We start from the raw sequence: 24440 nt of genomic DNA on the forward strand, positions 1-24440 counted from the left end.
TCTATAGTAATTAATAAAAGGCAGTTAAAATTAATGCTTAGATTACTTAGCTAGTTCAGCTAAGGCATTTCTGTATTGAATTTATGTGCAATATTGGAAACACAGCTGATAACATTTTAATAAAAAAAAAGCAACAATTTTTTTCAGAATGTGTCCTGTATAGTTTAGATAAGGCGGCCCTGGTTATATGATCAATGGATAAAGGGGAAACTCGTATGTCATGGTGTAGGTATGACTTGAAATAGGTATGACTTGAAATATGATGCAATAAAACAATGGGCATATATATTCTGTGTTGACTAAAATGTCAACATGGCTGTGAGTTATATGTCAGTTAGCATGAGGCAAGTTCAGAAGGATATTGAATGTAAAACTTGTACATGTGTAGTTTAGAATGTAGCTACAGCATTTAACTGTAAACAACATTGAATTTGAGATAAACTTAATAGCTTATACAGCATTTGTCATATTTGCCATATCTTAAATTACTTTACTAGACATATTGCAGTTGATAGTGTGATGCCTTTACATCGAATATTACTAAGCTTGTGCATTGATCCACTAAGTCTAAATCTGTATATCCCAAAATGGTGTATTTTCTGGAGTAGGTAAAGCTCACAGCAGTATTACTGTTCCCTTTCCTTGGTGCTGAACTTGAAGATGTTAGTAGCTTTCACTCCGTGGTAGATATCAACATGGGATGAATGGCTACCATTGTTTTCTATTACCAAAATATCTTGTCAGTGGACCAACGTAGTGGTAAGATTGTTTTTATCTACTTGCACAGCACTGTGTGAAGCTCTAGAGCATAATAAGTAGTCACCAACTTACAGCTTTCCATCTGTATGTCACATCTCTGGTAATCCAGGGGAAACTTCTCTAGGTTCATCTCACAGGCCAGCTGCAGTGTTAACCTGCAACAGAGAGGGAGTTAAGTGAGGAGAGTCATTCTTTTGTCTTTTTATAATGCTTTATTTGGCAAACTTAACATGCCATACAGTTTGCAGCCTTGCTGCTGAATTGGTGTAGTAACATCACATTCAGCACAGTTAATAAACGATAACATTCATAGCACAACAAGCAAGGTTTAGAATATTTATAAATGAAGTATGCAATTAAAAATTATTATTGAACTTTCAAGTAATCATGATATTGCACTTAAAGTACATAATTATGTAAAGTGGGTGAAGAACAGCAAACAGGACTGTTCAAAGGCCTGATGTGCTTTTGTATCGATCGGATGAGGAATTGTAGGGGGCATCGTTCAAATAGCATTGTGAAAACAGAAAATTTGTAGACTTACGTGCATGTTAATGTCCCTGTGTCACAACATGTAAAATGCACATATTCATATAATATACCCTAGATGGCTTTAATTTTGTGTATGATGTAAACTTTGTCCCCTAAAAGAGACATATGGTAAATTTCATCTGTGTTTTTCTGGTTGATATTGGAAACCAGGAAGAGCTAAGCTGCAAGTGTTAGCAAAATGTACATTTAAAGTTGTATAGATAGTGAATTGTCCCTTATATGCTTCTACATGTATACCTTTACAAATTTATGGAACGTGTAGTTGGAAAGGTTTATAGTGTGGTATTATGTTCATACCCACACAGATTTATAGGGTATCAGTTGCCCTAGCAGAATACTTTGAAAATATACTGAGCAAATCCGTGTTGCCAAGATGAATTGATGGATATCTCTCGCCCTAGACTTGTCATCGTCTTTACCTTTGCTCAGACATGTGGGGATATCAGACTTTGACCTTGGAGCAAACCTTACGCATTGAAAACTGATTGGCAATTGGAATCATTGCTGTGCGTTTCGCTTTGGCAGTTGTGCCATTTATGTGGCAGCCCCCATCTGTATACATAGAGTGTTACTAACAAGATTGTTGGCTGATACTGCAGTGTATCTGGTCTCTAGGCATATAGAAAGCTTAGTGCCATTCGAAATCAAGTTTTAGGAATACATGCTGGTTAATCTAACATTAGAATTGAAAGTGATCACTCACCCACCAGGCCATTGCATCAAAGTGAAGGTTTTGTTAATTACAGATTAGCTGATTCTTTGTTGAGAAAATTGGTAAGGGCTTACTATAGCAGTGAGTTATTATATATACTAAATTCATGGTCTAAAAGTTGATGTCATTTCTTTCTTTCTTGGCACTGTAAAGCTCCTAATAGTGATTACCAAGTGGAGTTGATTGACTCACTCCTGGGGCCAGGCCCAGTTTCCACCTGCCCTTCAAATCACAATCAATACTTGCAAAAGACGTGTAAAAGTCATCTGCTTACCCCTACCTTTGTCCCATAGCAACTCAACCATTGGCACATAGACATCTTTATTGACCAAACCTGGTGACATTCTCTAATTAATTAAGACTCTTGGGCCCCTTCTCAAGGTCTCCAAATGGCAGTCTGCCTTTTTACCGGTGATCTCGAAGGAGCAAAAATCCAGAATGAAATTAGCCCTGGGTTTTGTACGCAGCAATTTTGCCAAAGCCATTGAGACTTCTCCAGGCCTTTTGGCCTAATTACTTTCAATATGTTCCACATGGGGTAAATCCGTGGAGGTCAACTAGGCCTGCTTGGCATTCTAGTTCTACATTTAAACTTTAAGTACCTTGCAGAACAGGCCTCAACAAAGTCTTGGGAGGAATGTGAAAATGTCTCCCAGAATTGAAAAATAATTGATTTTGATTAAAGATTTACAGAGTAACAATACTATAAATGTACCTGTCAATGGTAATTAGAATGTAGACTTTGACAGTGAAGCTCATAAAATTGTTTTAGTTCCATCACAGTAGTAAATACAAAAATATTAAAACTTGCCAAATCTCAACCATCAGCTTCTCCATTAGTGTATACTATAATAGTATTTTGAACCTACACAACTAAAACTACCGGTAGTCTTCTGTTTGGACCATACAGGCCTAATAAGGTTTTATATTAGAATCAAAACTTATCTCAGTTTTTTTTTAAATATGTTGTAAATTCAAACAACACAATGAAAAATGCATATTCTGACCCACTCACTTTTTTTGACCCATGGCTTTCTTGAAATAGAATTGGCACACAGAAGGAGGCTAGGTTTTACAGACACCTGTGACCTAGTGTTTTATTTCTACAACATCATGTGTCAGAACTGAGTGGACAAGAACTGAAAAATGTAGATGAATTCATTAAAAGTTATAATTACATTGTGTGTTGTGGATTTACAAAACAAGCAATTCATGATGTCATGATACATTTTGTCATGATGTCATGATACATACCTACTACTATACAAAATGTCCCCATTAGGCGATATTCTGAGGAACTTGTTGTCAACTGTGACGGAGTGAAACTTTGCCGACTTCTCGTTGACGAAGAACAGATCGGGCTGCCAGAGTTGTTTGAGGAGCGAGACGTCTACTGCAATGGTGTGGTTATACTTGGTGAAGGCCAGCCGAGGGTCGTTCCACTTCTGTCTCAGGAAGATGTTCACACTGTAGTCCTGTCGGAAAAAACAGAAGGCTCTAAATTCTAATTTTGGGAGTATTTTATTCAACCTTCAAAGGTTTACTGGTAGGGGTGGGTACTGGTACTGAAAATTCAGGTCCAGGTATGGTCCAGGTCCAGAGGATCAGGTACTGGTCTGGACCTGAACCTGGACCTAAATGCCTGTGAAAACTTGTGAATGAGCACTACTCAAAACAATGGTCCATTTCATTACAAATGAATCTGTTTGATGGAGTATCAAACTTCTGGCATTTTGAAATCCTATCTTCATGTAAACATCACGAATGCCTCTGTTAACTTGGACCAAGTTTGACTGTAGAAGTTTGGTAAAAATGACTATCAACTCTCGTCTAATTTTACTCTTGTTATTTTCTTGGACCGGTAAGCCCCCAAGCCATGCGGTGCTAATGCTAGAGAAGGATGGATTGCATGCTGGTACGCCAGGGTTGCTGATTGACATACAATCGGTAGCAGAGGAATTGGTCATAGGCTAGTTTTGGCCATTATGCCTATTACTCATATATAAGGGCCATCATCAAATAATAGGGCTAGTTCGCAGAGTGTTCATCATCTCATATGTAAAATTATGCATCAGCCCTCAAAGAAATTTGACTCCCCTAGTATTTTCGTATTTATGATTTTGGAACCTCTTCCAAGTAGCATAATGACTTCTTGACATTTGGAGACATGACTGGCAAATTAACTAGGACACCAGGCTCACAGAATTTAGCATATGTTATCTACCTAAATTGTCTGTGGGGTTGATATGCCATGCACACTGATGATAGCTCATCTAGGCCACTTTGTAAACATTTGGGTATCAGTATTGGCTGAAGCACATGGGGATTGAACCATATTGGCAAAAATGTCAACACATAGTCATCGCATCTTTCCCCCACCAGGAGCGTGTGTTTATAACGCAACATTAAAGGTCACTGAACCCTTTTTCATGCCCTTTATCTCTCTTAAAGGTAACCATTTTGCAGTGTTAGTCTCCAAATATATTGTATATAGGGATATAAAAGTGTAACATAGTACTGAGTCCAAAAGAGATTTTTCTTACCTTGTACATTTGTACTATAAAACAAATTTATTCCTAATGAACATGAATCAGGATTACACCTTTATGTACAGAACTCTATAAACGTCTAGTATCTCTCTAGAATACACTCTGGTAGTGCGAACAGGGACACATCATCAGTGATGAACCCGGGGTCATTGGGTGTTTCGGGTCTTTAATCACCATACACCCTCACCCGGGCGACCCAGCCGAGGTTGATCATTCCCCGACCTGTGTCCGTGTGGCTTCCACGGTTCCCCCCTACGGAACCACAACCAACGTGAGGCTTTCTCAGCAGCCTCTAGAATATCCCTGATGGATTTCCGAAGACGGAAACCTCTTACTCCAAGGAGTTTTAACACATAAGCCAAAGACTGCCCTGCGAAACCCCGGCAACCAACCTCCACTGGTACACACCGGGCTCTCCACCCATTACTCTGGCTTTGTACTACCAGTTCGGCATACTTCGCCCTCTTCCGCTCGTTGGCTTCGCTTATACGCTCCTCCCAGGGAACAGTTAGCTCCAGCAGAACCACTTGTCTGGTGGATTCTGACACGAGCACCATGTCAGGGCGAAGTGACGTGGCTACAATGTGTGCTGGAAACTTGAGCTGTCTCCCAAGGTCGACTAGAAGCTGCCAATCTCTAGCAGTGGAGAGAAGCCCACCTGCGGAAGTGGGTTGTTGTCGGGTTTTCTCTCCGGCCCTGACAAAGACAATTGACTTCTTGGGGGGTTGCTGACTCCTGCTACTCTGGATGGCGTTGCTAACTGTGTCTGCCAACACCCTTAGAACCTGGTCATGCCGCCAGCGGTACCTCCCTTCCCCTAGTGCTTTCGGACAACAACTGAGAATGTGTTCAAGGGTACCTCTCCTCTGACAGAGTTGGCATGAGGGGGTCTCTGCCAAGCCCCAGACATGCAAGTTAGCTGGACTTGGAAGCACGTCGTACACTGAAGAGATGAGAAATTTGATCCGAGAAGGCTCAGCTCTGCACAACTCTGGCCATGTGACCTTGCGGGAGTCAGCATGTTCCCACCTAGTCCACGCACCTTGCTTGCGCATGCCTACCATCCTGCATCGCCGATCCTCCTCTTCCCCAGCCCTTATCTCATCCTGGATCAGTAGACGCTTCTCCTTCCCGCTGACTTTGTCGTACCGAGGCTTTGGGCAGCTGCCCAGTCCTGCCCGTCCTACTGCCACGGACCCCACGAGGACACTGTGTCTCAACCTTGCCTCTGCCTGATCCACTGCTTCCTGTGCCTTCCATTTTCTTCCAGTCCTGACATGGATGCCGGCTGAAGAGACCTTGGAGTCTGAGGAGTCCCGGTACATCAACACTTCTCTTGCACGGGTAACCTTGAACTCTTCAGTCAGGCCACTCAAGGGAAGCTGCAGCTTGGTGGATCTACCGTACAGGGCAATGTTGCTTAAGGACCTCGGGAGCCCCAACCATTTGCGAAGGAACCTGCTGATGGTTCTCTCCAGTTGCTCCACCATGGTCATCGGCACCTCGTACACAAGAAGAGGCCAGAGTACCCTTGGCAAGACTCCATGCTGGAACATCCAGGCCTTGAAGCTACCAGGTAGCCCTGTCTTGTCAATTCCCTCGAGCCACGTTGTCAGGTCACTCCTAGTCTGCTGAACTGAAGCGGTGTCCTTCAGAGAGCTGCTGAACACCTTGCCCAGACTCTTGACTGGTTTCTCTGACACTGTGGGAATCTGAGTAAAAGCTAGTATAAAAGTTAGCGGTTAGTCACTTAGTGTCCATGTCATTATTTGACTGACATTTAAAGGCTCAGCACACTTTGGTTTAAAGAGCTCCAAGATAAAACCTTTGGTATTTTAGGTTTGTTATTTACTTTTTAAGAGACTTGTAAACATCACTTTTGTCTGCTCTCCTGCGTGTATGACATCAGCAATTTCTGTGCACATCTGGTCAGGTTATATAAAGAATCAATAAATCAATATCCTTTAAGTAAATAGAAATAGATTTACTTTTCATTTGTTTCATATTGTTATACACTTATCATTGGACAATCAAATAATCTTATAATCATGTAACCTTTGCGTTGACATTTTTCGAGTTTCACAGAACTGTGGATTTACGCTTTGATATTATTTGATGTTTTGTAGAGCTCTGAATTTATGGGAAATGTGCTCTTCAAAGACTTTTGTGATTCCTTTATTTGTTTCACGACGGTGGATTTGTTGTCTTATGTATCAAGATGGCTCTTAGATTTAAGACCACAATATTCAATTCAATTGTGCTGACATTTGGTGCTTGAGTTAGTAAACCTTTGCCGGAAAAACTTCTTACAGTTAAACAACTTTTTACAGGTACTATGCAAAATATATACTAAGTTTGACGTACCAGCTCCATGCATTTAGCCTCCAGTTCTTCTTATCATAAATCTATATGTAACTAGTTACACAGAAGTGATCTCATGTCCAAGTGAAGTCAGGCATTTCAAAATCAAAATCGGGGAGATCTTCGTGGCTAGCGGAAAATTGTTAACCAAAATGTTAAGTCAAGACTGCATAATTGGTTTCGTTTTTGTCTCTCCTCAATGCAGTATTAGTATTGCTTTGATTCCATACCTTGGACATCTTCCAGTATACTTATTGACTTGTTACAGGCAAAATTGATATGAGTGAGAAGATATGGAGCAGTGGAAAATTGGGTGGTCTTGGTTCAACTTTGGTTCACATCAGTTAGATACTTGGCCAGGCATGAAATCTAATAATACATCAGTATCTTGACTGTCATTGCAAACCGGCTCTTTTTGTAACCTGGGATCTGCAATATTAGAAGTTTTATCTGCGCTTTTGGAAATCTTTCTGTATATACAATGTATTTAAGCTGAAGGTGTTGTCCCCAAATTCGACATCAAGTATTACTAAGTTGTTCACTAACTCATGTTAGTTAAAATTTATGATAAGTTCATCTGAGTTTGTAATAGGCCAGTTCATGGTTTGAACTATGCATGCACACTATTATGCATTGTGGTTAATATGTTAAAGCTTAATAAGCTGAATACATAAGCAAAACATGTCTGGACATGATATATAGGTATTAAACATAGTCTAGACAGGAACTGTTTACAAATTAGGAAACTTCACCTTTGACCTTGTGCAAGTGCAAACTGTGAACAGGCTTATTAACATAGTATAGAGTTACAACTTTATTAATAGAAACTTTTCATAAAATATCGTAAAAAATATAGTCTTGTGGGATACAAGAATCTTTGGATATACAGGGCATACATGTAGTACACCACTGCATGCATGAATGATGTGCATATATCTGCTACATATAGATCATAAAGACATTAGCCTACCATTGTCCTCTCCTCTATGCTCCCAATGCTCTTGACAAACATCTCACAGGTGACAATGACAGGTTCACCTGTAGGAAAAACAACAACAAAAATTTTAGCCAAAACATCAAAAAATAGATAAAACCAATGCTTATGCTAACATTTGTTTAAAATTTGGATTCCTGTTTCCTTCATTAACATTTATATGCCAGGATTTCTGGCATTTTGAAGAACAGTATGTTTGAGAACGTTCTAGTGCAGCACCCTCAGGTATGTAACGTTACATTTTCGATTATACAAGAGTGCATTATGTTTGAGTACGTTGGATTGAAGATCTCTTTGGGCACATTTTCCAGGATGATGAAAAATATATAACCTGGCGGATAAATGTTAATAGAGGGTACATGGATGCCATGAGGACTGAGAAGCATGGCTAACTGCTTTGTTAATACATAAAGTTTCCTAAATGCACCGTACAGTTACTACATAAAAGGAGTCTATTTACTTTACTACCAGATCAAAAGAATCCATCAGGAAGAGCTGACTACGTGAACTTCACTCATGCGACAGTTTAGTATTCCAGCCTGGTAGGGTGATAATGAGTGGCATTAACCCGACTGTAATGTAAAGCCCGCTTACAACTACGCTCTTGTAACAGTCCTTGAAATAGCATTCAATGGGCAAGAAAATGGCTTTGTGCTCAATGACTTTACCATATACACATGATACGAAGTCAATGCATGGAAAATGAGAAGCTATGGTAAAAGTGGTGGGTTAAATAGAATTTAGGTATAACGGAATTTCTGTTATATATCTTGACATTGCCTTTTCTAGTGCACATTTTTATGTTGCATGTACATGTATGCTGTACTATATGAAGCAGAGTCTATAAATTTGTCCCAAATGAGTGTTTTCCAAAATCTGCAATTTTGAACACAGTAAAAGTACGTATAACAGACTTAAATCAAAAATTACAGCAGCTTTAAAATGCCTGTTTTTTTTGTCGGAAGTCAATTGTATTGGATGTAGTTGTGAGTCAAATTGTCCAGTAACATGAAGTCTGATAGTTCAAGCTTTCATGCTCAACAATTTGGAGCAAAGGGGCTATCTTATTATCTGAAGCATAATGCCACTAATTTTATTTTAATACGTCTCCAGACAAAGAACCAATGAGTTAAATTGGTATGGCCTAATCCAGCTTTAGAACAGACAGCCAAGACTCTGAGGATTTTCTCTGAGGAGATATGCATGATAGCGTGCCAGATTAGATTTTATATTAACTGCAGTCTAAGTATAAAAACTAAGCCTGTTGAAATTCCCTGTAGTCAGTTTTTTGCCAAAACAATTATTCTTAAAGCTTCAGTATTCTATATTTTAGGCACATGCAAGACAACTGGTTCACGACTGTATCTCTTCTTTTGTAGATATTATGTCATCATCATCATTGGTCGACCTACTTATAAGTGTTGACATAATGATGTTTTTGTTTGTGTTTGTGTTGAAGAAATTGGGAAAAAAATAGTGTGAAAAATCTTCTTGAATTTATTACTTCCTCTCTTTGCTTGTCATTTATCCACTAAACTTTGTAACCAACTCCATGTACATTTTATAACTCCCTTCATCTAGATCAGAACTTTTTGCTTCAAGCTAGGATTTAGTTTGTTGGGGCATGTGCATGTAGGCTCAATAGAATTGGTCTCTAATTGGTCTCTAGGTGTATGGGTATTGATTTTTGATGGGACATTAAACAGTCTTGATATGAAACTTTGAAAAAGTTGCAGTATGGTATAGAGGAGATAAGCATGCTCGTGTACATGTACTGGCAGATAAGGATTAGGTGTGTGTACAGGACCTGTTGTCTTCAATCATGACAGTAACGTGAATAAACATTTAACAGAATGCTTAATATTAAGGCTTCCAGAACTCCCATAGAGAACCCATGCTTCAAAGTTAAATCAAAGATGATGCCAATTACAGTGGCCATACGTCTCCAATTATAAATTTTCACATTTACTGGAATACACATCACTACCAAAGTTATTCAGCCACACTTTTCCTTTTGCCTTGATTGAAATCAATGACTGATTCGTTAACATTCATGACTACCCTTACACCTTAGTCTAAGGAATGGACGTCCTTGCCCTTTTCTTTCCTACTGTAATTACTACTCCAGTCTAGGACGACTTAGTATGCATAGAGGTTGGGCTAAAGATAGTTGCAAAGCAACTCCACAGCTTATATGCTCCTGCGACACCAAGTTTCATCTATCGGTGATTACTTGAGGAATGCGTGTTGTCGGTGAGACGTTTGACATGTCTTGGGTTAGAAGTAACGACTACCTCTTAAATCTCTGCATCGATTTTCTTCGTGCTTCACTTCTTTTATCGATAAAATATACCCCAAGAGAGAGATTTCCTGATTTCCAACAACAGCATCATTAATGTCTGATTTTTAACTCTTTGTCAGTTTTCCAATTTGGGTCTGTCTTGATGTATCGGAGTTGTTTTCAGATCAGGCGTTTGATGTCTTGCGGGGGGGTTGGTTATGTGTCAGATTGACCAATCGAACGTTGTGAACATGGTTGTTTATTGCAGATGAACTTTTAATTGCAGCTGTGTCAATCCTTTAAGCCATGTCATTATCTAGGACTGGGATCAATGGCTTCCATAAAATGGAATGTGTCTGGCCTGTTGTCCACATGCAGAGTTTTGTCTGTCTCTTGTGTCTAAGTTCTGGAGAGATGCCATAACATATTAGTACGTATAACTGACATGGCCGGTGTCCATAAATGCTTTCGAATAAATCGCTTCAATGCAGCTAATACGGTTAATAGGCACTTTTTTATTGACATTGATGGAAAGATCAGCATATGTCTGCATGATGGATCAAAGGAGGTCAGTTAGGTATCCCAGCATTCTTTGCTATACACTTTCACAATGCAGATGGCTTAGATGTATACTCTCAGCAGCAGGCGTATCAACTAGTCATGTTACCTTTGGCAGTGCAGCGACTGATAGATACAAAGATACATAGATGTATAGTTTGATCAGTAAATTTTCTTTTCTTGAATTATCATGAAATTAAAGCTAAGTCCCTGAGACCTTTGGAATTTTAAATTTTCTGTATAGTACCACTTCTTAAATTGTGTGAACCATTGATGATAGTTATTACGGTCTTAACCTATTTTCAAGGCACTAACACACGATTGAGGTTTGTATATATTGTGAATTATTATTTAGTTCTCTTACATGTATGTTAGTCAGAGACATGCAAAGAAAAATGTCCTGAATCATAGCTAAATGGTAAGTGTTCCTGCATCATTGATTTATTGAAGAGAGATGATGTATTCGGCCCATGAGCACCACAGGAAGTGCACCTCTCTAGAGCAAAGTTGTGAATCAATTTCTTGTTGGTCTGAGTGTCTAAAACTCTCACTAAACATTGCCGCTAAATCCCTTTCCATTAACTTGTATTGATCCATCCATTCGTCCCAGTCTTTTGGTACCAACTAGATGTAATTGCTTTGTTTATGGTTGGATTTACTGGAACTTACCCAGGAAATGTGCCAATCCCTGAGCTTATGAAATGCTAAGCCGGCTATTATTGAATCATGTTCAGATCTTTCTAAGTCAAGTACTGATACTGTCATGTACAACATCATGTACTGATACTGTAACTCTTACAATATCCAGTTTTATTTTAAACATGACAATGACTGTGTTTTTCTTGTTTTGACCGTAAACTTAAAACACATGTCGAAAACCTCCTATCCTGCAAAAATAAATGGATTCACATAAAGTACAAAGTTTTTCCTCAGTTGCTGACTAAAGACGTGTTTAGAAAAGCTATTACCAGATGCTATTACACATGAGGATCTTCATCGTACTTAATATATAATTCTGTATTGCAGCAATGAAATCTATCCATTCACACTGTATTCACAAAAATGTTAACACTATCAATGTATTTCCATTTTCTTTCTGTTATTGTTGGTGGGAAGATTAGTATAATTATGAAAGCTCCAAGGTGTTTCAAAGGTCAAAGAATAGTCGTGTTGCATTGTGTACAAGTTATATGCAAGTTTAATACTTTGCTGAAGCCATGATTTTGGAATTGTAGTAATCTTGAAGCCAATTGTGTAACCAGATGAATGGTGATTATGCACATTCATGCAAATTTAGGCTTGTTTGGGTGTTTTAATCAACAGTTTGAAGTTATCATGAAACAATCTTTCTACATTTTCAGTCTTTTGATTTCGACAGGTTTCAGTCAAATTTTTCACAATCTACCATTAAAAGTTAGCATGTTGTTACCTGTGGCAATACTAACTACATTTGTAAGTTAAACATTTATCAAGATGAATGGTTGCAAACTTTCTGAACCCAAGCATGCCCGGTAATAAATGATAAATCGATTTTCGCCGCAGGAATCTGACTTACATTTTACAATGATTGACTGTGTTTGAATGACTCTATCAGACACCCAGACTCCGATGGATATATTCTTTCTCCTGGTTTCCAATTCTTGAGTTCTCAGATTCGGTGCGTTATTATCCCTTTGGGCTAGATGATAGATGCGATACTTTCTCACACTTGTCTGGATACTAGATAGATGTAGGATTGAGTGTCACCTCTGTTATCTCACATCATTCTTTCTATTAAAGTCGATCTACTCAGTGATGAGTTTTACGACAAGGGGCAGATCATATCTTGACATTTATGATTAATTCTTAATGTCTTTAATGCATCTAAGAGGTGTGTGTTTGATTACATCCTTAGAATCTATGGTAAATCTCAAGCCACTCTTGACTCCAGTACCCAGTGTTTTCTTCTAGGCAGGAAGCGTATTTTATTTATATTGGCTTAATAATGGTTTATAAGACTACTGTACAAACAGTGCCTCGAATAAAGAAGAAATAGGACGTAAACTATACTTTAAGATGTGTTTTTAAAGGTACATACATGTACATGTACAAAATGTATGTATCATATATTGTAGTGCCCTAAGGCTATCTTTTGCATCATAAGAAATACAAATTGAAATTCAGCTTTTATTGCATTATACTTTCTAATTGCTGGACAATTTTACATGTAGCTGGCTTTTGATTAGATTAGGAAATATTAAATGTATAATGTTTTCTACAAAAAAATATGTTTATATTGACTGGAATATAATTTGACTCTTGTTTTCATAATAAGGGATCGATTTTCTATCAAACTGATCAGTGTCAAAGCAATGCATGTACAATACTCAAGTAACACAAATCTTATTTCAATTACATGTCTTACGCAACAATGGAGAACAATTCTATTACATCAGTTCAAAGGCAGAATGTCTAACAACTAAATGGAAAACTGAGTTGTCTAAATGTTACTATTTCTTCCAAATTCTTATCTTGATAACAAAATGCAATCATACAACTTTTGCACCAAATATGCCCAATTTTCATCTTCATCTTGCTTTTTGTTTTGTTTTTGATTCTCAAAAAATTACAACTGAAAGGTTTTTAGCTTTATTTCATAGCATACCAGTAAGGAAGTCAGGATCCAGTAGAGTTAGGTCCTATATCATACCACTCAAGAATGACCACCCGTCATATAATTCTAGATATTGCATCTGTGACATTTCCACAATCCCTCATTCGTGTCTGCCTCTACCTCTTACTGATCAATATCCACACTTCATTAGAAAGCGTGCCATTGATTGTGTTCTATGGAATTTAATTCTGGGGTAATGACTATCCATCAAATCTGTCGGGTGGCATGGCTGTGACATTTTCCAGCTCTGCAGTCATTAGGAGTAAAGTCTGCAACTTTAAGGTCCTAATGCTTTTTAGCTCACTTTTGGCATATAACTAATGTGCAGTTATGTGTCATTGTTATAGATTTGACTGTAGGTTACAGAATGATGTATATTATATATCTAAGCAATCAGTATTTAAGGCAGATCTCCAACTTTAGATCTCTTTTGCATATCAATTCATAGCTAGGATATAAAAAGTCTGTCCAATAAGATCTCTAGCATCACTGACGAAAGACATTAGGTAGTGTCTGAAAAGTCTGTCAGTGACCATTTCCAAAATCATATTCAGTTGCCTGATTAACTGCATTTTGACGTATCAGAATTGAAATCTTCAGATTTATGATTTAAATACATGGACGTTCATTAAAAGAAAGGAATGGTATGGGCAAATTTTTACTATGTTCAATTTCTGTAGAAAAAAAGATATTGGAGTTCTCAGAATTTATTTATCATTTATCCACTTTTTGTTTATGTCACCTGATAGTTGCTTTGTTGTCTTGGTTGGCTTCATTTAAACCTTACAGTATGTTTTTAATTTGATAAAGTACAGCAGTGTTTGGAAACTATTGAAACAATGTCAGGCCACCAACATACCATTTTTTGTTGTTGATAAAACACAGAATATTTTGGGTACCAAGTTAAGAATTTCTTTAAGGACAGTCTGGGTACTCCATTTAAAACGTTCAGCCTTCTGTAACATTGTTACGTACCAAATCACTGAGGCATCAAATGCAGCTGCCAGCCCCCATCACTGACTACATGAATACATGGAAAACAAAACATGTTTTGTAACCTACTTGTAGCATGGCGTACCAATCGATCAATGGGTTTTGATAAGCCAAGCGAAGCCGTGGTTATGATTTTATTAGATTTTGAGTCGGTATTGATTGATTATAGTGGTTGATATTGTCCATATGCTTTAAGTTACCTAAAATTTGTGGCTTATCCAATACAAATGAAATACAGTATTCAATGAAAAATTTGTTTAGCTTTAACTTATTTCCAAGCATATAAGCTGTAACAAACTCAATGCCACATAGTTCCATTTGTATGTCAGTCGTCTAATTAGTTTATATGAAAATATGAAAATGTAAGATTGGATATTTTTCAGTGATATTAGTGCAATATTATATGCTAATTTTGAATTTCAACAGAAACTTATTGCAGATATGTTGACAGCTAAATTTACCAATTTTGTTCTGTTTTGCTAGGAGAAAATCAGCAGACAAAGTGACCAAGACAACCTTACATGTACCTGCAACTCAAACAATGGCAGCCAGCATGCTTGCATTCACCTGGGCAGTGCCCCAACAACACTGGTTTACAAGACCATGAAACAAGGTAAGGTAGTTACTATATAATACCACTATGTCATTTTTGTACTACGTTCTTAATAAATCATTCTGCAACTTAATTTGGGGTTAAAAATATGTTGTAGGGATTCAGGCATTCCAACTCCAAAAAAGACAAACTTTATCTGGTAAAATTCAGAAAAAAGTTGTTACACTAGACAAAAACAAACTTAGAGCTAACCATTATAAAACTAACTTACTTTCTAGGTAGTGAATTTCTGGATATTTTTTTTATTCACACATATATAGTGAGTATCAGGCAAAAAGCACAATTTGCTTGTATTTCTAGATATAAGTTGCAGTGATGATGATATTAGTAGCACTACTATATCTATAAGGAGACTTCCATATCATATTCAACTTCATAAGTAGCTGTAACGGACGGAGATAGCTTAGAATACCACAGATGTATATACGTCCATCCTCCTGCTCAGTTTGTTGTTTTATACACCTCCAAGGTGCTGAATTGTATGTTGTTATTAACATCAACCTTCCACTTGGGGATGTGGTCTTCCTGATCCATCTCTGCTAAAAATACTACATTCTAGTCTAAAAATGATAAAAAGTGGAGTTTGAGACATAATTTTGTTTGTGAAATATCATAATTTTAAACTTTTGAATCTTGTAATGGTTGAATAATCTAAACATTTGATTCACCTATTTTAAGACACCTGAACAAGAATAGGCTTTAGCTTACAGTAGGCAAGCCAACACTAGTACAAGAAACCTTGTTTTTCTCTGTGGCTCTCGTAACTACAGCACAGGTATGTGATGTGAGAACACCCCAGGGTGTCCTAAACTTATTCTCACATTGATATTCCAGTCACAGTTACACTTGAACAGTCATCCATACAGATGGCCATGTTGATGATAGGAGAAAGGGGGAAAATTGCTTTTCATGGTTTGTTTACTTGGCGTCCTCCGTGTACATGCCGCGTCATGCCTCACTTATATTCTTGCCAACGTTCGCTCTCCTCTCGCACAGCGGAAGGGTTACACCTTCCGAGGCCTTCCTGATTGGATTTTGTCAGATTTCATATGAAAGTTAAAGAGCTTGCGAGGTCATTGAGGACTGCAACGAGGGTTGTCGTATCGGTGACTGTGTTTCGTTGCGTAACTAATTATTTTCTCACGCAAGACGCGCGCGTGTCGCCATGTCTAAACGTGGCTGGGCACAGTTGGGTGAACTTGAAGGATTATGTAGTTTACTGGGGAGGATTATTGTGTGACAGGGTGGCTGGCGCGCTGTATGCTGGAACAGATGAGGTGTCAAAATGTACTAGAGCAAACAGATTGTGAAGGACTTACCAGCGGCAGAAATGAATAGGCAAGAGAGTTTTTGCAAAGTTAACTTGAATCACTTTGAAATTCATAATTTTTATATTGCAATCCATACGTAGTATGGGATTGCAATATATTGCTTTTCCTTATATTGCAATCCATACATAGTATGGGATTGCAATATATTGTTTTTTCTCGGTTTCTTCTCCTCCTCCTGTCAAATCTTCAAATTGATTCAACTTTTTCATTTTTAGGCCAAATGAGCTGAAATTTGGCATGGAGGTAGGGATAGCAAATACCCCCAGGTGTTTTTTTCATTTTCTTGATAGAGGCCTTAGAATTTATGATATTTAGGGTTTTTGGTCATTTTTAGACAAAATATGTATATTTTGGGCCCCTGTGCCCTGGTATTACAAGCTAATGACCTAAAATTTGGTACAGAGGTGCATTGGACATATGAGCACAGAAAACCATCAACACTTTGTTCATAGATCACTTCAAAAATGAGTTATTTTAGGGTTTTTGGCCATTTTTGACTAAAATTGTATATTTTATGCTCCTATGCCCTTGTATAGAAACCAAGTGACCTGAAATTTGGTACAGAGGTGCATTGAACATATGCTCACAGGGTCCCATTGACACTTTCTTCATAGATCACTTCAAAAATTAGTTATTTGGGGGTTTTCAGTCATTTTTGACTAAAAATGTATATTTTTGGCTTCTATGCCCTTGTATGTAAACAAAATAACCTGAAATTTGGTACAAAGGTAAATTGGACATATGGCAACAGGACCCCATCAACACTTTCTTCATAGAACACTTATAAAATGAGTTATTTTGGGATTTTTAGCCATTCTAAACTAAAAAATGTATATTTTTGGCTCCTATGCCCTTGTATTGAAACCAAATGACCTAAAATTCGGCATGAAGGTGTGTAGGACAAGTGCCCACAGTACTTAATTTTCCCTTTGAGCAAACATTACTTCAAATTGTTGAATTTTGGGATTTTTTCAAGGATAAAGATGGATTGCAATATGCTGTATTTGCTCCTAAGCAAATGTCGGCCTTTCTAGTTTGTCTCTTCTCCTGTCAAATCTTCAAATTGATTCAACTTTTTCATTTTTGGGCCAAATGAGCTGAAATTTGGCATGGAGGTAGGGATAGCAAATACCCCCAGGTGTTTTTTTCACTTTTTTGATAGAGGCCTTAGAAATTATGATATTTAGGGTTTTTGGTCATTTTTAGACAAAATATATATATTTTGGGCCCCTGTGCCCTGGTATTAAACCCTAATGACCTGAAATTTGGTACAGAGGTGCATTGGACATATAAGCACAGGAACCCAGCAACATTTTCTTCAAAGACCACTTCAAAAATTAGTTATTTGGAGGTTTTTAGCCATTTTTGACTAAAAATGTCTATTTTTGGCTCCTATGCCCTTGTATGAAAGCTAAATGACCTAAACTTTGGTATATAGGTGTATTGGATATATGAGCAGAGGAGTCCATCAACACTTTTTTCATAGATCACTTCAAAAATGAGTTATTTTGGGGTTTTGGGCCATTTTTGACTAAAAATGTATATTTTTGGCTCCTATGCCCTTGTATGCAAACCAAATGTCCTGAAATTTGGTACATAGGTGCATTGGGCATATGGCTACAGGACCCTATCAACGTTTTCTTCATTGGTCACTTAAAAAAAAGGTATTTTGGGGTTTTCGGCCATTTTTGACTAAAAATGTATATTTTTGGCTCCTATACCCTTGTATGTAAACCTAATGACCTGAAATTTGGTACATAGGTGCATTGGACATATGAGCACAGGGTCCCATTAACACTTTTTTCATAGATCACTTCAAAAATGAGTTATTTTGGGGTTTTCGGCCATTTTTGACTAAAAATGTATATTTTTGGCTCCTATGCCCTTGTATGTAAACCTAATGACCTGAAATTTGGTACATAGGTGCATTGGACATATGAGCACAGGGTCCCATCAACACTTACTTCATAGAGCACTTATAAAATGAGTTATTTTGGGATTTTTAGCCATTTTTAACTAAAAAATGAATATTTTTGGCTCCTATGCCCTTATATTGAAACCAAATGACCTAAAATTCGGCATGAAGGTGTGTAGGACAAGTGCCCACAGTACTTCATTTTCCCTTTGAGCAAAGATTACTTCAAATTGTTAAATTTTGGGATTTTTTCAATGATGAAGATGGATTGCAATATGCTGTATTTGCTCCTAAGCAAATGTCGGCCTTTCTAGTTCTTTTTATGATTGTTTTAGAATGATTTGAATGTCCCCTCTTATAATTGAATTGTCTTCCAAATTATTGACGACAAAAAAGGCTTTGTTCTTCTTTGTGTTACAAGTGTCCCACGAAGTGGGGGTTCTTCTTCTTTAGTGTGGTTATCAGGGCATATCTCTTGCCCATATTCATTGTTTTGGATTCTTATCAGTACTCTTTGTTAGTTTGTACTTCAATAGCACAAGAGAAAATTATTTTTATCAATGACAAAAAAAGGCTTTGTTCTTCTTATGTGTTACTACTGTCCCACAAAGTGGTGATTATCAGAGCATGTCTCTAGCTCGTAAAAATTTCACATCTTTAACGACAAACTTTAAATTGAACAAGTCTAAATGCCATTGCTTTTACTCGAGTGTCAATACTTCCCAGTAGGAATTCACTTTAAACTGATGTCAGAGTCTGGACTGGCATAACACCAAGTGAAACATTAAGAAGAACAGATAACTGAGAAGGCTGGGCAAAGCTGGTTTCCAGATCTTCTGTGGTGCTCCAATGGTCATATAGACTAAATAGACTAAGGGATAGATGAGGGATGTCAGACGTGACAGAGGATATAAATAAAGACATTATTTCATAGGGAGGTTTGCTCTTCTAGGATGTGATACAAAAGTCCCTAAAAGTAGTCTTCGATTATTAGAGCATGTCTCTTGCCTGTAATATCATAGCACAAAAAAGAAGTTTTATGACAAACTTGAAATTGTGCCTATCTAAATTCTATCACTTTTACTGAAGTGTCAATACTTCCAAATTACTCTACAATTGAACTGTTTGAGCTATGTTCTCATGGGTCAAATACTTTCCAGTAGCTTAACTAAGTGCAATAGGAAATCAAAAATGACAAATTTTGTGCTGAAAATGAAGAACGCCTGAATCATTTAACCAATAGAATTGTCCTTGAAAGACTGGTGCAATGGCCAAGTGGGTAGAATATTTTCCTTGTGTTTGGTAAATTGAATTTGATCCTTGGCCAAATTATATCAAAGACATTCCAAATGGCACATGCTGCTTTCTCTGCTTAGCATTCAGCATGGCACTTTTGCCAGTGGACTAGTCCCCTAGTAACTTCCCCTAAGTTGTTTGGCCCAAGGGCTATTGAAAAGGAGATAGGCTCCACCTTATAACCATCTGGTGCAGAAAGTATTCAAATTGAAAGTGCATTTCTTTTTTTTTTAATGAAAGAGGCAGAAAAAATGATTCCGACAAGCATGAATAGTTCCAACTTCCTGTATGACATTTTGCAACAGGATACTTCAATGTGACTTTGTCCTTTAGTTGGTTGTTCGATTAGTCATGGTTTAGTTGGTAGTCCAAGGGCATTGTTTGGCAGTGATTAACAGCTGCTTCTCCAGTTTTTTTAGCAGTTGTTGGAACAGGGCAACTTTACATTTTTGTCCAAAGCACTCCATGTTTGGAAGCCGATGTTGTGAATTTCCGTTGTTCAATCTGTCATTTTAAGCTAAGCCTTACAAAATACATCTTCATCAATGTCATGTCATAAAGTTCTGATATTTTTAGGGATAGGTTGACATTTTAGTCCGTCCAACAACCAAGTTTCCATCCATGGATGGCACAGTTCTAGAGAGCCTTATTTTGTATTCGGATGTCAGACTTTGGAGATAGGAATTGAATCTGTTCCTTCTTACCAAAAATGTTGTTCTGAGTTATCCCACAGTCAGCTGCTATGTGATTTGTTCCTTCTTCATTGGTTCTCAACATGTTTATCTATCTGACAATTGACCAGTTGATTGGTTAGTACTGTTGATGAAGGTTAGACATCCAGGTAAGCAGGATGAAATAGGGAGCGTACTTGGGTACATTTTCAGCGACATCCATTGCTTGTGCTTCCGCAGTGTCAAGAAAATAAATGGCAATGCACACTTTTGATAATTTGAAAAAATCACTGATAAATGAAAGGGATCATCTTAAAGCCTGTTACTACATTATCATTTGTTAATGACGACGAGACCATTGCCCATAGGCTATCCTAAAATGGTTTGATGAAATGGGTGACAGGGAAGGATTTCAGCTGGATTTTGTTAATGTTCACAGAACTTAGTCCTTGTAGATCAGCTGTACAGGGCACTATGATTGACACAGCTGTCTCCTGATGCGTGCTGACTTCATGTCTTGATTCTCAAAAAAGCCGTCTTTCAACACACTTAAATGCACAGGAAACTCTGCGCCCAGACACAAGGTGCTGTCATATTTGTCATAGGATTTACCCCCAAGGGTATTACAAAACCGAACATAAAGAAAGATCTTCTACAGCAGTCTCTTCTGTCACGAGACAGCTGAACTTTGTAAGACACGTAAGTGAATGCCCCAACAATGTGTCCACATTGCAGTTGTAGTATAAATCTAACAACTGTAATGCGTATGTACTGTATATATCATTTGCACCCTTGACATAACTCTTGCAGAAGTTTGAGAAAAAACAGGCAACTGAAATGAAGACAAAGAAAGTGCCGTCACTTCTGATTACTTTGACGTGAAGTATAATAGCAAACTATGCTGCTAATGAATTATGGGTAATGGAGCATAGCAAGGATATGTATGTTGTCCTTAACGTGCCATAAATCACGTCGTACATCAGCACGGTATTTCTCGGTGTGGCGAAATTACACGCGCTCGTTTAGCGACTGAGATTGATGAAGTGTGAGGTGGAAATGGATAGCGTGGATTACGTCTCTCTGCAAACTCGGCAGTTTGAGAGTTTAGATGTATGAGAATTTTGCGCTGACAGCTGTATGTAATCTTGTTTAGAATGGCTTTGTTCAAACAATAATGGCTTTCCCACCATGGCATACTTAATTGCACATACGTCTCTCCAAGAGCTACTCTAGCATATGGTTAGGACAATGAACTGTACTTGCTGTACTGAGTGCTGGTGAATGGTAATGTATTCCAACAGCTATGCAGTGTGTTTTTTAAATCCTTGGTATTGTCAAGCCTCTTTTAGAAGACCAAAACATGAAATTAAAACCAAAAAGGTTACCTGTACAATCCTAAGTGTCCTTTTTGCTACATTTACATGTACGTATTAGACATTTACATTAAATTTTGTACTTCTTCTTGGCTTGCATTGTATTCAGCCAACTTGTTGTTGTCCAGGTGGTATGTAGTGAAAGTGAATTCAAAGTGATCTCAATCCAGTTTGAACTTTTGAGCTAAGACAGACACTATGTTGTACATAATTTACGAGTAGTTTTCACATTGTACCAGGGAATGTAAGCCTTACAATTTTCGATAAGCACAATGAACAGTGGACTACATCTTAAAATCCCGTCCTAAGAACTACAAAATGTTCTTCCATCTCATAGATACAAGAGTGATCTCAATCCAGTTTGAACTTTTGAGCTGAGACATGTACATAATACAAGTAATAACTATTCACATTGTAAATAGGGCAGGCCTAACATTTTTGACAAGCACAATCTACAGCGGACTACAGCTTACAATCGTCATGTCCTAAGGACTACTTCCATCTCCTTCTTCAAAAGATACAGAGTTTAACTCACAACCCCCTGGCATGCTTGCTATTGCAGCGATACAGATAAGCGTAGAATCATAAGTCACCTTTATGTTAGTTCCGCTGTACAGTTCCAAATATATATGACATTTTGCATACTTTGTGTAGGATAAGGTAAATTAGATGATAGACAGATACAACAGATATAGTGAGTCTGGCCCTAACTGTAGTTCTAATTAGAATAAGTTGTAATGGGAAAAGGCAACCTGCTGGAAAATCTACAGCTGTGTCATGGTTTTGTACGGTGACAGATCTAGGACAAGAGCTTAAAAAATATGTCACCAACAGATAACCTCTGTACTGTCACATCTGTCGCAATCTTATTACCATTTCATTCTGTTACCGTATTACGTGTTTTTGTTATACTATGCATGTATATGTTGGTCTATTGGCATTCTAACTGTCTTAAATCAATATGACAACAAAAAAACTTAGAGCTTTATGAACTCACATACAATGATTATTGTGTACACATACTTGACAGTTTTTACATGATAGCCACATGTATAATTTTGAATCCAAAACATGCCAAGCTGCATTCTTATCCTGAGAAAATCCAGCCCACAGATCGATGAGAATTCTTTAAGGATCAGAGGATGCAGATTTTTGTGATCGTTACAGTGATATCTTAATCTTGGGTCTCTGTATGTTTGATTGACATTTGAAGCAGTGGGTTAAATGATCATCTTGGCTTTATATAGGAACAATCTTTACATAATGACATCATTGCACATTTAGCCATCTCACGTGCCATTGCTTAAATGTATGTCCTTTGATTCAGGGACTAGTATATGGATGGTTGATGTATAAAATGCCCTTTAGACTGATCTAGTAGCATTTTCCTTCCCATTACACAGGATATGCCCTAAATACATTTTGCATATCAGGAACAGATGTAGGCTTTGCATACAGGGCTATTTTTGACGTCAGGGATATACGCGTATAAAAAGATTAAGTCGCTGCTATCCACAATTACAGTGGATCTTCCTAATGGGGCAAGCATAGCTATCCTAATACCTCTCTCCATATGAGTGCATTAACTACAATCATCTCAATCAAATAGATCTTGCAAAATCAAATCCCAGTAACCTATAGCATAGGGTTTGTCCCTTTGTTAATATTATTTTTGTATTATTGACCCTGTACCCCAAAAGGTGTAGCTTATGGGTTACAGTTTAATTACTTTTGTAAATGGTTGTGTCAGATGGATTTTTGGTAGACACAGGAGGAAAATTTTAAACAAAGTTGATTAGAATGCATAACAGCCCTTTAGTATTGATCCTACATTTAGTATTGCCAAAGCAATAAATTCCTTTAGTTAACAGAAGAGCTTACTCTTTTTATATGTGTATCAAGTATTGTCATTCTATTTTGAGTGATAGGATCAAAATTCCTACAGTGAGTTACCAAATTTGATTAACATTGGAACAAAGGAGGTAATTTTTTTAGTACTATTTGTCTGCGGATCAGAGTCATAACTCAAGAATTTGGATCTTTAAATGAGTGTCACTATACATGGGCATGAGCAGAACTGAAAAGTTTAATCATTGGCTCCTTAGCTGTTTTCTATGGTACTGCAGTTTTGTTTAACTTCTTCTAATGTTTTAATGATGTTCTGGAATAACTTGCTGTGCATACAGTATGACAGTTGTCATAAGTTTCTGCCCCCTAGCAGTTGTTTGTTGGAACTGCGAGGGTCTTTGTACAGTGTGTTAATTTGTCTTACCCTCAAAGTTTGGGCGTATCCTGTGGTCATAGTCACACAGCATGCTGTCCAGTAGGTCTGAGGGTGTGTCCTGTTTCCTCTTACTGATGTCCACTGCACAGTTCTTTTCCTCACAGTGCCTGCAGATAGACATGCAAATTAGAAATAGAAGTCAGGGCTCAAAATACTAAGTACATTTTACATACTTTTGTGAGTCAAATTTTTGACTGGAGGTGCACTGGTTTACATGTTTCCATATAGTATTACTGTATGTGCATAAAAGTATAGCATATAGTGTACGCATATCCTTGACATTTAAGTGTTTGGTGGAGTATTCGACGTTCGTTGACATTTTAAAATTCTATCGCCATGGAAAGAACACTAACTGCCGCTGTTTTAGACGAAGTTTGACCGTAGAAACTTGGTAAAAATTACTATCAACTCTCCTAGCTCTTGTTCTTTTCTTGGACAAAACATGCCCAAAAGATTTAAGCGATATAACCGATATAATCTGTTCATTTTGTAATCTGTCTAACATCAGTCCACTGATTTTCTTCAGGTACAGTTATTCTGGACTG

The 24440-nt window shown here is 37.6% G+C and overlaps 2 protein-coding genes and 1 long non-coding RNA gene across 3 annotated transcripts in view; 2 read left to right on the top strand and 1 right to left on the bottom strand.

The window, feature by feature from the left end:
- LOC118429432 (tubulin-specific chaperone D-like) overlaps nt 1-24440 on the top strand; it is a 140749-nt gene that overhangs the window by 32469 nt on the left and 83840 nt on the right. The window lies entirely within an intron of this gene.
- Nucleotides 1-24440, bottom strand: part of LOC118428464 (glycine receptor subunit alpha-3-like) — a 52985-nt gene that overhangs the window by 7686 nt on the left and 20859 nt on the right. Inside the window, exons 2-5 of the mRNA XM_035838542.1 lie at nt 23884-24002; nt 7904-7971; nt 3278-3498; nt 832-914 (exon numbers count right to left, since the gene is read on the bottom strand). Coding sequence (XP_035694435.1) covers nt 832-914; nt 3278-3498; nt 7904-7971; nt 23884-24002 — 491 coding nt within the window. The remainder of the gene's footprint in view (nt 1-831; nt 915-3277; nt 3499-7903; nt 7972-23883; nt 24003-24440) is intronic.
- Nucleotides 14901-24440, top strand: part of LOC118428465 — a 54350-nt gene continuing 44810 nt past the window's right edge. The window contains exon 1 of the long non-coding RNA XR_004832660.1: nt 14901-15025. This is a non-coding gene — a long non-coding RNA (uncharacterized LOC118428465). The remainder of the gene's footprint in view (nt 15026-24440) is intronic.

This window comes from Branchiostoma floridae, chromosome 13 (genome assembly GCF_000003815.2).
Source record: "Branchiostoma floridae strain S238N-H82 chromosome 13, Bfl_VNyyK, whole genome shotgun sequence".
NCBI lineage: Eukaryota > Metazoa > Chordata > Leptocardii > Amphioxiformes > Branchiostomatidae > Branchiostoma > Branchiostoma floridae.